This window comes from Populus euphratica, unplaced genomic scaffold, assembly GCF_000495115.2.
Source record: "Populus euphratica unplaced genomic scaffold, PopEup_1.0 scaffold57.1, whole genome shotgun sequence".
NCBI classification, from domain to species: domain Eukaryota; kingdom Viridiplantae; phylum Streptophyta; class Magnoliopsida; order Malpighiales; family Salicaceae; genus Populus; species Populus euphratica.
The window spans coordinates 281,522-297,163 of NW_011499919.1; the positions used below are offsets into that span (position 1 = coordinate 281,522).

At 32.0% G+C, this 15,642-nt stretch overlaps 2 protein-coding genes across 4 annotated transcripts; one reads left to right on the forward strand and one right to left on the reverse strand.

Moving 5' to 3' along the window:
• Positions 1–2,616: 2,616 nt before the first annotated feature.
• Positions 2,617–7,143, reverse strand: LOC105134924 (serine/threonine-protein kinase Nek6-like). Of its 2 annotated transcripts, XM_011039526.1 has the most exons (13): positions 6,562–7,143; positions 5,709–5,775; positions 5,534–5,599; positions 5,355–5,401; positions 5,014–5,059; positions 4,827–4,907; positions 4,704–4,746; positions 4,569–4,618; positions 4,341–4,422; positions 4,200–4,249; positions 4,034–4,107; positions 3,897–3,948; positions 2,617–3,816 (listed from the first exon to the last, which is right to left on the reverse strand). In XM_011039526.1, the coding sequence occupies exons 1-13, from the start codon at positions 6,678–6,680 to the stop codon at positions 2,893–2,895; spliced, it is 1,701 nt and encodes a 566-aa protein (XP_011037828.1). In that variant the 5' UTR covers positions 6,681–7,143; the 3' UTR covers positions 2,617–2,892. The 2 variants fall into 2 exon arrangements, with proteins under 2 accessions (XP_011037828.1, XP_011037829.1); XM_011039527.1 differs by lacking the exons at positions 5,355–5,401; positions 6,562–7,143 and adding an exon at positions 5,165–5,303.
• Positions 7,144–12,497: 5,354 nt separating this feature from the next.
• On the forward strand, positions 12,498–15,110 carry LOC105134926 (zinc finger A20 and AN1 domain-containing stress-associated protein 8-like). Of its 2 annotated transcripts, none has more exons than XM_011039529.1 (3): positions 12,498–12,581; positions 12,704–12,768; positions 14,198–15,110. In XM_011039529.1, the coding sequence occupies exon 3, from the start codon at positions 14,210–14,212 to the stop codon at positions 14,726–14,728; it is 519 nt and encodes a 172-aa protein (XP_011037831.1). In that variant the 5' UTR covers positions 12,498–12,581; positions 12,704–12,768; positions 14,198–14,209; the 3' UTR covers positions 14,729–15,110. The 2 variants fall into 2 exon arrangements, with proteins under 2 accessions (XP_011037831.1, XP_011037832.1); XM_011039530.1 differs by having other exon boundaries at positions 12,707–12,768.
• The last annotated feature ends 532 nt before the right edge of the window (positions 15,111–15,642 follow it).

The following is a 15,642-nucleotide window of genomic DNA, read 5'->3' on the forward strand; positions in this document are numbered from 1 at the left end:
AACAATTTGCTTCAAAGAAAAAAAATGATTACCTACGGATGGAGCAGTGAGGAATGATCCATGCCACAAGGAAAAGTGGCATGGCAGGAATTGCAACACGGCATTTTAGCCCTGGATTTTGCCGGCCCCAAGGGACTGACCTGGTTCCGGTTGGTGCTGTTTCTTTCATGTTGTCTGGCAGTGCTCCAGAGCATTCATTACCTTGCTTGGACTTCATTTTTTCAGTTTGCTATGAAGTTCTTGACGTCCTGTGTATTGGAAATTTTATTGATCAAGGATAAAATGGATACCTCCAAAAATGGATAGTTGGCAGCTATTAGCAGGTATGTAAACCAATGTAGCTGATAATTTATATCTATAAAAAATCCTTTTTAATAATTATATTTTCCAGTGTTTAAATAAGTAATTTTATAAAAAGAAAAGGTGTAATAGTATTTTAAAAAAATAAACTCTAAAAATATAAATACTCAAGAAATTATGAACCTTAAGTTTAAAAAATTTATAGTATATTTATAACTCATGAGTTTTGTCATTTTACGAAGTAGAGGTTGAAGTGTAATTTTATTTTTATAATATTTTGAGTTGTCTTATACTCAAAATAATATGTATTGAATTAATATAAAACACTAAAAAACTTATACGGGGTCTTAAAAAAATTATAAGGGAATGGTAGGCTCAAGCAAGGTGTCGGAGTCCATTAGAAATGAAAAATAGATCTAGACACTCTACTTAGATCCAAATATATTGGGCTTGGGTATGGTAGCCCGAGCTCATAAGGATGCTGGGTGCATGCCCATCAAGGCTAAGCATGTCATGCCTAGGATGTTGGGTATATGTTCAAATGGTGGGCTTAAGATTCCATGCCCGAGCTCGGGCATACACCTAACATATGCGCCTTGGTTAAAATTGGGCTCAAGTATGATAACTTGAGCCAAATGAGATGTTTTTTGATCTTTTAAAGGTTGTTTGGGTTTTCTTAGGCCAGATAAATGTGGATTCATGAGTAGGTTCTCAAATCTTTTTAATATTAATCCATAAAAACTTGTAAAAAAATATTAGGTTACCATGACAAGTTTATTGTACTTTCTTTATACAACAATAAAGGTGAAAACCTCGAGTAATATACCAAAAAACCTATATAGAGGAGCATGCACCATAGATGAAAAGAAATCTAAGTATGTAAAGGAGAACTCATAAAGTGTAAGCTTATACTTGAAAGATTTTCTAAATAGATGGTAGAAGGATCCATGTTGACACTCATACTTAAAATTTTTTCCAAGAGATTAAGGAGATGAGCTCATATCAATGCCTATATTTTAGATTAAAAAAACTTCTAAAAGGATAAGAGGACGGGTCATAGAAGGTTGTGCTATTGTAGTAGAGAGATCAAGCTCATCCTTTAAAGAGTGGTTACATTGGAACGTGGGAGGTATGTAACCTTTCTAAGATGATATGAGACATTAGAGCCCTCCACTAAAGAGTGGTCAATGAAGTGTAAGAAGTATATAACCTCCCTAGGATGGTATAAGACATGAAAGCCCCCTACTAGAAAGTGATGTCAGTCCAAGACTATATTGGAGAGGCAGGAGATCAAAGATCAATCCCTGGTAAATTATTTAGAGGCCCTTTAATATCACCTGAAGAATGTGCTAATCTGAGACTGCATGAGAAAATAAAAGATCTAAGATTAATCTTTAACAAATTGGTGAGATGCCTTTAATCATCAACTATAGAATGTGTTAGTCTAAGATTGCACTAGAGAATATGGGATCTGAGATCAATTCCTGGCGAATTGATGAGAAGCATTTAGACATCATCTAGAGAATATAACAGTCCAAGAGTGCACTAGAGAATAGGAGATTTAAGATCAACCCTTGACAAATTGGTAAAAGGAGCTTAAACATCACTTGTAAAATGTGTTATTGCAACTAGGAGATCTCATACCTACTCCTTGAAGATTGTGGGGATATTGCACTAGATAAACTAAGTTAATCCCCTTTAAAAAGAGTGGTGTTATTGTATTAGAAAGACCAAATCAATCTCATCCTTGAAAAGTGTCCAAAACCCCTTACTAAAGATTTGTACTTAGAAAATGTATATTAGAGAAATATTATTTTTATTTTAAAAATAAAATTACATTGCTATTGAGTATCATGTATCCCATCACATCTGAAAATAAATATTTTAGAGATATAAACTCTAAAAATATTTATAATGAAAGTGTTAAAAATAAAAAAATTATCAACCTTGAGTTTAAAAAATTCATGATATATTTATAATTCATGAATTTTGTTATTTTGTAGAAAGAATGGGCTAAAGTTTAATTTTATCATTATAATATTTTAAATTTTATTATACTTAAAATAATATATATTAAATTAATATAAAATATTAAAGGATTTTTATGGAATCCTAAAAGAAATTTTTAAACTGAGCACTTTAAAAATAAAAAATAAATCTAAACATATTGTTTGGACTCAAAAACAAAGCCCACGAGGTGCTGGGTATGTGCTTAGATAATGAGCTCAGGCTTATGTTTTTTTTTTTTTTTTGGAGGTGGGGTGTGTTCAGGGCCTTGGAATAAATTTATGCATATAAATGTTTCGTGTCTTGTCATAACCAAAACTTGAAACAAGCAAATATTGAAATTAAGTTCAATGGTCTTATCTGACATGAGACCAGAACCAATCATGACAAGTTGGAAGTTATAAACTAGCTAGTTTGGTATGCAAGCACAATGTGCATGGATTATGGTTTCTGCTTCTCAGAGTAGTTCATGAAGAACTCCTTGATGAGCCTTATCAGAAGCCAGAACACAGAAATTTGACAGCCTATTTTATACACTCTCCATATCAGATCCAGTCGAATTAGCTAGTTGAATTATCAGAAATTTCATCGCTGAGCTGCTCCGTTGCCTTTTTTGTGAAGTTTCATGAGGCTCTTTGTCAACCAAATTGCTGTTTCTCTTGATGATACAGCTTCTTCACTGAAAGGTCTTAGTACTCCTGCTAGCTCCTCATACCTTTCCTGTCTAACCAAAGTTGCACAAATCTCTAGTAGTGATTCCAGAGCATCTGCTCTTTGCAGGCTCTGAGGATTCCAGTTAATCTTTGTTTCATCACCATGTAGAGAAGCCAGTGAACTCACTGATGAGATGTCACTAGGGGATCTATTCAATTCCTTTTGTCTATCTCCGTTTCCGTGAGGTGGTTTCGATTTACTTGGTGTTGATTTCATGTCTGTCACTGTTGGGGGTTCGCAGAATTCCGGTTCCAATTCAAGATCATGTCTAGTTTGGTCATCCATCGCCAATGCTGATGCCTTTTTGTAACCAGCAAGACCAACATAGTCTGTCGAATCCGCAGACAGCTTTTCCATTCTTTTGCTATTCCCTGAACTAGCACTTTTACATTCCATGCCAGCTTGGCCAACTCCACGGAGCTTCTCTTGAACTATTTGGGACTTCTCAGAAGCAATTTCTTGTTTCTCTTCATCATGGTGAGTCCTTGCGATGCTTGCTGAACTGGTTCCTGAGGTGACCTTTTCAGTTTGTTCTGCACTTTTTGGCGAATCATTTGCTGCTACTCTTTGTGCAAAAGCACCAACTTTTTCCTGGTTAAAACATTTGCACTCCTTTGATGGACTTGCTTTCAACGCTATGGCATTCTTGTGAACACTAGACTTGTTAGGTAATCGGGTTCCTTTTGGTTTATCCGTGCAGCTGTATTCAGACGTCACAGGGAGAAAAACAGGAGATAGATTTTGGCATTGAGCAAGATATGGTTGTAGATAGGGGTGCCTCAACAACTCTGCAGCCTAGTTGTGGAAATGCAAGCATTAATAAAAATCATTTTCTGATCAAGAGAAGAGAACTACCAAGGGCAACTCAGACTCACTGTTGGCCTATGCACTGGGCTCTTCCGCAGCATGGTTTTGATTAATTGTTTTCTGGAGATAAAAAAGCCAACGTATTCAGTTGTATTTTCCTGATATAGTGCATATGCATTGGGAGGTTGCAGAGAATATCACGTACAATGTGGAGGAATAGACAGTTGGGAGTGGAGAAATGGAGGAGCGATTTATCTTGTTAATTAGTCCAGCCATATCCTGTTCATAACCATTGTAAAAGTTATTGACCTTCATCAGGACTGAAAAAACTTGTTCAATTTTTGTCTGAACAATGCTGATGTGACACGTACAGAAGCTCTAAATGCAGGTTGATGTGCAGCAATCTCAAACATGCAGCAACCTGTAAAATTATAGAAAAATGTGATTTAAAGAGATTCCATGCTAGCGGGCTGGAAAATTAATGCATAAACATATAACAGGGTTTTTGTTACCTAGAGACCAAATGTCCGATTTGTAGCCATAAGGTATGTCTGCAAGAAGTTCTGGACACATATAGTTCGGAGTGCCTACAATCTACAGAAATAACAAGCAGCATTAGTAGCGGTTTTCCAGGAAAATTCAGTTAAACAAATGATCCTCCTTGTTGTGTCACCAATGCCAGAATTAACAATATATAGGAACACATCACAATCAGACTGAATCGATAATTGAATCATTACCGTGGATGCAAGATCCTCCTTGTTCAACAATTTTGCAAGTCCAAAGTCACCTGGACATGTATCGTGAGATAATACAGTTTCTTTACAATTGAAGCAAATAAAATGTAAAAGAGTTCTGTGTATTTGCATCCTCACCTAGCTGGATGTTGCCATCTTTCGCAAGGAATATGTTGGAGCACTGGCATTAGAGAGTATATTCATATCAGAATGATACCATGAACAACTTTTTTTCAAATGAGAATTGCTACTGATGCATACTTTCAAATCTCTGTGCAAGACACGATTAGAATGGAGGTAGTCCACAGCAAGCAACAGCTGCGTCAGCCATCTGCAGAGCATCTGGAGTAGAGTAGGAAAATAATTGCAATAGATGCAAAACTAACATCAGAAACAAAATTGTCTTAAAGGACTTTAGTTTATTGCAGAAATTTCATACGTCCATTACCTCTTCAGGAAGATATGTCCCTCTAACTTTCTTAATCATTTGAGCCCTGTAAAATCAAATATCAGATAAACAAATGGATAAAATATCAACATGGTTGCCTTGAACAATTAAGCCAGCAGCAATGGTGAGATGTTATTGGCAAGGGGAATACTCTGTGCAGTCCCGACCGTGCAGACCCCCACCTTCAATGCAGTGCACGTGCCATGGGAGCCAACCGTGCGTGCAGTGCATGGATGGTGGGGATCCGAGCATCCAGACAGTCTCAACTGCACTTAGAAATAGTTGGCATCCTGCATGCCAATTCAAGATTGAACTCAAAATTTTATACTGTATTAACTTACATGTCTCCTCCCTCACAATAACTTGTTACAATGCATACATAGGATTCCTGTAACATAAATGCAGACAGTGAAGATACTATTTTTGTTATTGGAATAGTGATTTTCTCAATAAATTCATTTTTTCCTCAATTGTGAGGTAAAACAACATGAGCAAACAAGAACAGATTGCTAAAAGCTACCTTCTCCACCCATGAATCTTTGAACTGCACAATGTATGGGTTATTAAGCTTTGATATCAAATTCATCTGCAGCATATACCAATAGTAGCTAAGTTATACTTCTCAATGCAATACATGAACATCATAGCAGAGTTAAGTAATTGATGAATTAAACAGTTTTCTGGAGGTTAATTACCTCTTGATAAGCAGTTTGCTTGAACTTTTCTGTTTGTTTAGCCAATCGAATCTTCTTCAAGACATACCTAAAGAATACAGATAGATTTCGTTTAAAAATGTACTGAAACCAAAATTAATTTTCTGAAAGTTTGGTTTGTGTTTTACAACCAAAAAAAAAAAAAAACGTATTTGGTTGAAGCAACAGAGAGGAAGATATAAAAATAAAGTGACGGAAAATACAAAGAAGATATGTCTTTTCTTTCCCAACCATCCCCGTGTATTTCTTCCAGAATATTAACCACACCCTACCTAAATCTTCCAAAATAACTTGGCTAAGCTGGATCAATGTCAATGTCAGGTTTCTGAAAACAGCTGTATATGGCAAAAGCATATTGATTCTGTAACAATAACAGCAGGAGGAAATAAATGGCATATGTGGGCCTAATCACACTTCATAAACAAGAAACCGATCCTCTCAATTATCACTCAAAGGACAGTACTAAGAACTTTATTTGGCATTTATTAACCCTCCTAAAGAATCCTAAGTAACATTCAGCTCTCTAGTTTAGAAAGAAAAGCTTGCATAATATTAAGGTCAAAAAAATCAATTCTAGTCCTTTATCCTTCCCAACTACCTCCTCCTCCTCCTCCTCCTCCTCCTCCTCTCTCTCTCTCTCTCTCTTCCTTCTTGATGTTTCTTAGTGTAGCAAGACAGGACTCAAATTGAGTCCTACCCCTTCCCCTAACTTGCGAGGGAGAGTTCTTCTGCTGACCCCTTCCTAAGTACAATCTAAGCTGAAGTGCAAAAACATCCTATACAAAAACCTGAAGAAATTGGGAAGAGAAGAAGAGTTGGGACAGATTTTTTTTACCTCTTATTCTCAAATTTATGAAGAACAAGAAATGCAGCACCAAACGTTCCTCTTCCAATTTGCTCTAGAACTTCATAATCGTCCATCTTAGATACCATTTCTTTGTTCTTAGTCTCCATGACTAACTTCAAAGCTCAGAGAAGTAACAGACCTTACAGCTATATCCACTTATCCACTAGCCTTTCCAAGGGGTGCTCCCCCTTGACCGGTTCATGTCAAGCAAGCCATTGTATTATATGGCTACAAAAACCATTAAATTGAATTCAAGACCACAACAGAAACATTAACTGTTTGCACAGAACAATGTCACGGTAAAAGTTGCGTGGTTCAGAGATCACAAACAGGAATCATGCAGCAAACATGAAGACAAAGTGCGATAAATTCTTCATTTACACATACATATAACTATTCAAGAATCACCCCATAAACATGTCATCCAAACTCAAGAAAAATGTGAAGGGATGAAAAGATATTACAAGTTCAAGGAAAGAAACTGAGCATTTTGAATACTAATTTTAAATTCAAAAGAAAGAGCAAATTTGAGGCAAAAGCAAAGGAAAGAAGGATAAAAAAGGCAGAGGCTTTAGTTTCCTGGGACAGGTGTGCCAACCACGGTTTGAAATAGATAGGAAAGCTTAGCAGTTTAGCATTACTTGCATTTCGGGATTCCCTACGCATCATTACTGCCATATGTGGTGGGTGATGATGACCGAAATAAATTTGGAGGTAAAAAAATATTTTTTTTATTGTTTTCATAATATTTTTTTTATTTCCAAGATAGTAACTAAATATTATTTATATAATATTTTTTTAAATAGATTTTTATATCAGTTTTATTTTTTAAATTTCAAATACATATTTGATGATAGATTTCATTAAATTATACCTTTAATTTTATAAGAAACATCATTTTTACATGGAACTTCACGTTTTATGTTATGAAATTATGAAAAATCACGATTATTTGGAGATAAAATTTATTTTGAGGCAAATCTAATATTAAGAGTGTTCTTTTTATGTTTAAAAAATATTTTTTAAAAAAATGAATCTTTTTAAGTTAAATTAATATTTTATAGATTTAGATGATTTTAATGTGTTGAAATTAAAAATAAATTTAAAAATATTATATTAATATAGTTTTAAATAATAAATATTAAAAAAACTATTGTTATTTCAATTAAATTATTAACCGATCTTAATAATTATTATTTATTTGTTAGTGTAATTGTGGTTTTTTTAAAATAATTTTTAATATTAAAATATATATATTAATGATATTTTTAATTTTTAAAAAATTATTTTTATATTAAAATAATTTAAAAATATTAAAAATATATTGATCTAAAATAAATAAATCAATAAAAATTAAAAAATTATTTTAAAACACAGATTCAAAAAATGAAATAAAAATGTTTTGTTTGTTTTTTGTACTTGGATACTACAAGATGTCTTGTCTATTGTCTTTTCCACCAAAGGTGCATTATTTACAGAGTTTAAATGGCTTTCATGGACAGAAAAATCTTTTTTAATATACAAATTCTTGAGACATCAATTCAAGGTTGTTATTTCTTCGTCCATTTGGTAGGGCCATAGCTAATCATTGTACCAACCAAGCAACTGAAATCTAATTATAAAGTTGGACTCTGAATATTTTTCTTTCGTATAATAATTTCTTGGTATTTGGCATTAATAACCACAAAACTGAGGTTCCATTGAATTGAGATTAAGGTTGCAGTGTTAAAAGAACTTGAGATACTTTGGAAAAACTTTGGAGCTGTACATTTAAAAATATTATTCATTGAAATAATATAATTATAATTTTATTTTTTATCTAAAAAAAAGTTAGTGTTAGTTATTAAATACATTGAAGTCTTTTTTTTTTGGAGTATTTAGCATAACTTTTAGTTCTGCTTTTATATGTTTTTTTTTAAAAAAAAATTAACTTAAAAATATATTAAATTAATTTTTTTAACTGCACTCGAAGTTTTCAATGTTGTTATGTTAAAAGAAGTTCGGATATTGGAAAAACATTGGAGCTCTACATTCAATGTTGTTATTTTTTATTGGTGATTACAATAAAAATAAATTAAATTGATTTTCTTGTGTTTTAAAATATCTAAAACCTATTTGCACAATGATTTTTTTTTTTTTTTGCAATTCTAATGTCAAATGAGAGGTAATTTAGTATTTGATCCAATATAAAAAATAATAAATAATTAAAAATATAATGAAACAACTAAAATATTTTCTAATTTAATCTTAAACTGACCATTCATTTTGAAAATGATATATCTGTAATATATTTTAAAATATATATGATATTGAAATAGTTTTTATGGTTATGATTTGAAGAAGTAAATTTAAAAAAGACTCATATATTATAGATATTTTTATAATTAAAATTTTTAAAAAAATTTTAAATCATATAAAATTATAATTTATATTGATTAGTCCAATACTTTTAAAATTTTAATAGAGACAAAACATAATTTTATCTTGGGGACAGTTTGCTAGTGCAAAAAAGGAGAGCCTAGTTTACTCCTGGAAGAAAGCATCATTTGGTCACCGCCAGAGGCCCACATGCATTTCAAACAAGATCTGGCGCCTTGCTCCTTTGCAAGCCAGCCAGAAAAGCACTCAGAAACGCAACCTTGCAAGTGGGGAAAATCTCGTCCTGCCTTGGAGAATCAACTTGTGCGGTGAAGTGCTGTTTCTGGTCCAACCTTGCTTGTGTGTTATCATCCTGCTTTTATTACAACCCCTTGATTTTATCCAGAAAAAAAAAAAGAAAAAAAAAAGAAAAGGAATAAACAGTTGTTCTTTGTGCTCTGAGCTCTGATAATCACCATTTCTTTTTGATCTTCATGTTGTCGTTGTTAAACTTATCTTGCTTGACGGGTTAATTTTATAATTCAAGATCTGATGTTTTGATCTTAAATCATTTAAATGGGAACTCAATAAATCAATCCAGTATTTTGCTGCAATGAAAATTTATATATTTTTTATTTTTATTTAAAATGATATTATTTTATTTTTTAAAATTTTATTCAAGACAACAATATTTTGAAACTTAAAAAAAAAAAACCAATAAATCCGAGCCAACTAATATAACATGCGACAAGGTTTATTAGCTGAACATAGTTTTATAATTATGCTCCCAGCTAAAAAAAATAAAATCTCTTGTTCATAGCATAGTTATCAAATGTGATTTGGGAATTGATCCGGTTAAAAAACTAGATCTTGGGATATATAAATTGACCCGTGTTAATTTAAAAAAAAAAAAATTTAAATTTTTTTTTATATTTCATACAAAAAAATTAAAAAATAATTCACATGAATATACACTATACATGTTAAAAATAATAAAGTTTAAGAGATTATTTTAAAAAGTTTTGTATCTAAATTGAAAATATACAATGTTAGTATGTTATTTTTTCAAGTTAAAATACTTAAATCAATTTTTTTTTATTTTACATTGTAAAAACATAATTTTTTTACTGTGAATATAAAATATATATACTAAAAAATTTTAAATCCTATATTAAAAAAGTAATTTTTTTTGTGAACATAAATTATATTTATTAAAAGATTTTAAATCTTATATTTAAAAAATAAAACATTTTACTAGTATTTATATAATAAAATTTAAAAATAGTTAATAACCAACTAAAAAATATATATAAAAAAGTCTTTAACTAAAAAAAATACATTTAAAAAATAATTTCAATTTCAATTTGGTTTTGTCAGATTATCCAGATCAATTAAATTTCATTAAAATTTTACTTATTCTAATATTTTATTTTATCAAGATTGATCTATTCACTAAATTAACCTAACAGACCAATCTGAATTTCATATTTATGGTTGTAGGTGACTTTGTTAATTAGGAAAAAAAAAGGCAATTAACGTTGGTGCAAGGAGCATAAGTTAAAACAAACACTGGATAAAGTTTTGTATTCTAGTGATGGCTTCAAAATATTGATTTTAAATCATTTTTTTAAGATTAAAGTAAAGGATCCTCTAGAGCAAAAGATCTCCATTCAAGAAAATTACAAATTCAAACATGACATGGTGAGAAGAGCATTCAAGAACATGGAAGAACTAATTCAGTCAAAATTCAACCGTCTCTGCAGTCATTTATTTTTATAAAGCAGAAGGTCAATTAAATCTATGAATTGACTGTTATAGTTATACACTTATAATTATTATTATTTATTCATTGACTTCTTACTATTGATAGCTTAAAAAAAAAAAACCCTCAAGTCTTGAGAATTTAGGGTTTAGGATTTACCAAATAACATTATGGATAGTCTAGTTAAAACTTAATTTTTTAAAAATATATTTTAAATTAAAGTAACTAAATTAACTTAAAAGTAAATATATATTTAATTAAAGAGTCAACAAAATAAACATATAAATAACATCTTTAAAAAATTATCACAACCATGATTATAAAATCTAACTTGGAAGTTGATCAATTCCAAAACTCAGGCTACTTGTATGGAAAATTGACTCTAATAAATCTAAAATTTGTTTTTTTTTTAAATTTAAATTAACATCATTTCAATAATAATAATAAAAAAAAATTGAAATTGTACACCGTCTCCCCACTCCGAACAAATCATAGGCTGGCAGGTCATCAAATAGACCTCCCTTGAGGCATTGAGCCAGGTCTTATAATTAGGTCCAAGACCCGTAATTAATTACCGTAAGAATATGAAAAGCCACATTTTGGATGGATCAACGACATGTCATTTTCTTGTATGTCATGCCGTCGTCAGGCACCTTCCTTCCCTACATAACAACTGGTAGGTGAAACAAGCCTCCTTCAGAAATGGCAAAAGCCGTTAATTAGTTTGAATCAAAAGGACAAAAAAGGAAACCTGGAAAGGTACACGTGCATCCAGTAATATGTTAACACGTAACCCCCAGTCAGTAAAGATGGTTCGGTTCGCTGGCAGAGAGAACCTTTATTTATTATTATTATTATTATTATATATTTTTGTTCCTTAAAATGGAAAACTATAGTTTAGCCCTTATATATTTAAAAGTATTTTTTTTAGACCCATATATTTTATAATCTTAGAATATAATCCTATGTTTTTTAGAAGATTTCAATCAACCTCTATCATGATTAATATGTGATGGATGACACTTGAAGTCTCTTTACCTACAACCTTTTCTACTCTCTTTTTTTTTGTCTTTCATATTTTTTAAAATGTTTTATACTATAAAATTTAATAGAAAGTTAATCTGATTTAAAATTCAAGTCATAAATTTAATAAATCAATTGATAAATTAGTTGGTCAATGAGAATTATAATTTAAAAAACTAAAACAATGTTATATATTGGTGGAAAAAAATTGGTTCAAAATAAAGCTCATTTCAAACCAAGCTTTGGGTATTTTATTTCTTCATGATTTTTTTCTTAAATTCTTTTACTTCTTTCTCATCTCTATCCATGGAGGAATTCCATAAAAAAATATATTTTATATAACACATGCATTTTTTTAATTAATGAAAGTCTTCTATATTTAATATTATTTTAGACAAATTTCAACAAGTTTTAAAGTCACTCGTAGTTAGATTTTATTTGCTATAATTAGTGTGAATTTTTGGAAACTATATATATATATATATATGTACCGCGCGCTGAGATGTATAATTAGTTTAAATTATAAAGAAACAATAACAAATAAAGTTCTTCACTTGGTTTCCTTTTGACATCATTTTTTAATCCCAATTCCAGCATGTTCTTAATCGGTGTGATTACTTCATTAAACATTGTAACTAGCTGACAATAAGAATTTCAAACCATATAGATTAAAGTAAGATAGTAGTGATTCTTTAGGGACTGAAATGTAGTCGACCTTTTTTAAAATCAAAGAAAAAATATTGAGAATCTAAATTATATAAAACAAAAATAGAGAGAGAACCAAAAAAATACACATCCCTCTCTCTCTTCTCTTTTTGGCTTGGCTCTCTCTCTTCTCTGGGTGATCTGGTCCATTTCTTGCAAGGTTTGCACCTTTTGATTTCCTGGTTTTGATTTATTTTGATTTGTGTTTTAATGGATTTGTTGTGTTCATAGTTATTTATTTATTTAATATTTGTTTATTTGTTTCGTTTCATTTGATAAAAGCAGGAATTTTTTTATGGAGTTTTGAGCTAAGATCGGCTCAAAGGAATCGTTTCTTGTTTAACCAGGTTAGACTTACTACATAACATTCATGGATACATGCATATGGGGTAGCCATGAGCATGTACATGCATATGTTTGTTGCTGGTAGCTTTTTTGTTTCTTTTTTGTTTTTACAATTATGGGATTATGGGCATGTGTGATTTTATGGGTTTTGGTATGATGAAGGAAAAACATGATACAGTTAAGATCTTTGTTAGATATTGATGATAGAATCTGTTATTTCAAGTGTCAAAAGGGCTAAAAGAGTCGGCTTCTTTTTTCTCGAGAGTGTGTGTTTAAATGAGGATATGTATGTTTTTGTGTTTCGGATGATTGAAGTTGAGGTTTCTTAGACTTTGGGATATTTTGGTATAGTTTGGTTAATACTTTGGATGTGGTTGAAGATTTGTAGGAGAAGTTTGAAAGTAGGGTCTTTATTTCTTTTTGTCACTTTTCTGCATGTAGTTTATGACTGTTTATTAAGGTATGGTATTTTTGAAAATCATTTTCAGTTGCTTGAAAATTGACTTGTGTTGCAATCTCAGCTGGTTTCCCATTTATGTGCATACTGGTATATGAAATTTTCATTGAATGATGTTTGATGAGGTTAAACACGAAAGAATTGTTAGAATCTCTCTTGAGGAAGATATTATCAGCCTTTAGTTTATGAATTTTGTATCACTTGTATGCATTTGGTATCTGTTGTCAAGGAAGCTAGAGGCAGACTGAGAATTAAATATTCAAAATGGAACATTATTTTTTCCACAATCCTTGCTTCTTTCAAAAGGAAGTGTTGTATTTTCTTTGTTGTTCTTCCTTTTTTTTCCTTAGAACATTTTGGCATTATGCTATGAGAGCCTCATATTTGGGTAATGTGTCTGGATTATATTGCTTAAAAGTTTAAAGCAGAGATAAATAATCAATATCAGATATCTAAATAATTTCACTTCACTCACTAGACTAACAACAAAGAAACTTTGCATGTATAAATCCAAAACTAGTTTGAATTGTTTAGTTTCATTTTGGTATTCTGGTTAAATATGTTTACGTTGGAAGTTTTGTTGGTTTTGTTGGAGAAATAGTCTTGCATGAGAGTAATAGATGGCTTTTATTGTTAGATGGGCTTTGGCCATTGGTCTTAATCATTGTGTGACCATGCTTCAGTTTGAAAACTAGTTTCAGAGAAGGATTTCTCTTGGTTAGATCATTTTGGAAAAGTAAAGGCCATTTTAGAATTTTATGTTTCTTTGAGTATGGTATCAGAAATAATGTTTTGGTGGGGAAGGGTATAATACATTTGGCAAGGAACATAGTTGTATGTCTAACATTTCTTTTGCATGTATCTGGCACCTGAATATGCATATTTATCTTCTGATTATATTAAATATATTAAAGTGAATTTTTTTTTTTTTACATTTATCTTCTGCTTATATTGATCATCTAGTTGTGGTGCAGGAAAGGTGAAGGATGGACCATGACGAGACAGGATGCCAAGCTCCTCCAGAAGGTCCTATTTTGTGTACAAACAATTGTGGCTTCTTTGGAAGTGCAGCTACTATGAACATGTGTTCAAAGTGCCACAAGGATATGCTGTTAAAACAGGAACAGGCAAATCTCGCTGCGTCATCTATTGGAAGTATTGTGAATGGATCATCAAGCAGCGATGTTTTTGAAACTGTTATTGCTGACATCATTGATGTCCAAAACAATGCAGTGGAGCCTAAGACCATCACTGTGCAGCCATCCTGTGCTTCAGGCTCAGGGGAGAGAGTTGAGGCAAAGCCAAAAGAGGGTCCAAACCGGTGCACCTCTTGCAAGAAAAGAGTTGGTTTAACAGGGTTCAAGTGTCGATGCGGTAGCCTGTTTTGTGCATCTCATCGCTACTCAGATAAACATGACTGCCCATTTGATTATCGTTCTGCTGCCCGTGAAGCAATAGCAAAAGCCAACCCTGTTGTCAAGGCAGAGAAGCTTGATAAAATCTAAGTATCTGATGGAATGACGTTTCGTGTTCTGAAATATGATGCACATTTTCATCTTTGGGGCTTCTGAGATGGCCGAGTATCGAATCAGTGCCCTCTTTTAATTGTCATCTTTGGGAAGAAGCAAGACAGTTTAGGACATCTTGGCAGCATGAACTCCGTATCTTGTGACTGCCGAGAGTTTGTATGTTGGCCCCAATGTTTTAAGTCTTGATCTATGGTGGTTTGAAGAACTCTGTCATGGTTAAGTTTGTAGTGTGCCATCCTGTTTCATATGCCATTTATCTAAAACCATTTCTGGATTTTGTGGAGGCCGTCCATGGATGCTTATGTGTACCTTTGTAAATTTCAATTATGGCTTTGATGGCATTATTTGCGTCCCTGAATCCCTTTTATGTTGGGGTTGCTACTGCTATCTAATTTCAAATTTAAATCAGCTGTGGAAATTAGGCTCCTTCAAAGGCAGTATTTGAAGACCATATCAATTTTTTCCCTTTCCTATGAAGATTGGTGACTTCACAGGGCAACAAGGCAATGATATGCCAATATGAAAAGGGTCATCTTTCAAGCCATAAAAGACTGGCCTATGGTATTTACCCCACCATTGATTTTTCCTGCACCAATGCTGTCACCTGCCTACTGGCTCAGTTTTCTCTAAGACAGGACTGATGGGTTTTTAGAATTTAGAGGGTTCTCCGAGCTCCGCTTGCTAAGATTTAGTCTTTTTCGGGTCATTCATAATTTCATACCCCAAAAGTATATTCACAGAATTTTCCCTTTGAATTCAAACCCTACAAACCCACTGACCATTTAGGTTAAGGGTGTAAGCTGGCTTACAATTTAGGTTAGGTTTTCCGTTAGTTATCATGGCAAACTGCGTGGTTGGTTGCAATGATAAACACTTTAAAAAGTATTTGT

What these genes read in the sequence shown, in the direction of transcription:
- LOC105134924 (XM_011039526.1), bottom strand. Translation starts at nt 6,680, where the DNA reads ATGGAGACTAAGAACAAAGAAATGGTATCTAAGATGGACGATTATGAA. An exon ending in AAGATTCATGGGTGGAGAAG is followed by an intron (nt 5,402 to 5,533) that starts GTAGCTTTTAGC and finishes TTTATGTTACAG; the next exon opens with GAATCCTATGTATGCATTGT. An exon ending in TCTTGCACAGAGATTTGAAA is followed by an intron (nt 4,747 to 4,826) that starts GTATGCATCAGT and finishes CTCTAATGCCAG; the next exon opens with TGCTCCAACATATTCCTTGC.
- LOC105134926 (XM_011039529.1), top strand. Translation starts at nt 14,210, where the DNA reads ATGGACCATGACGAGACAGGATGCCAAGCTCCTCCAGAAGGTCCTATT.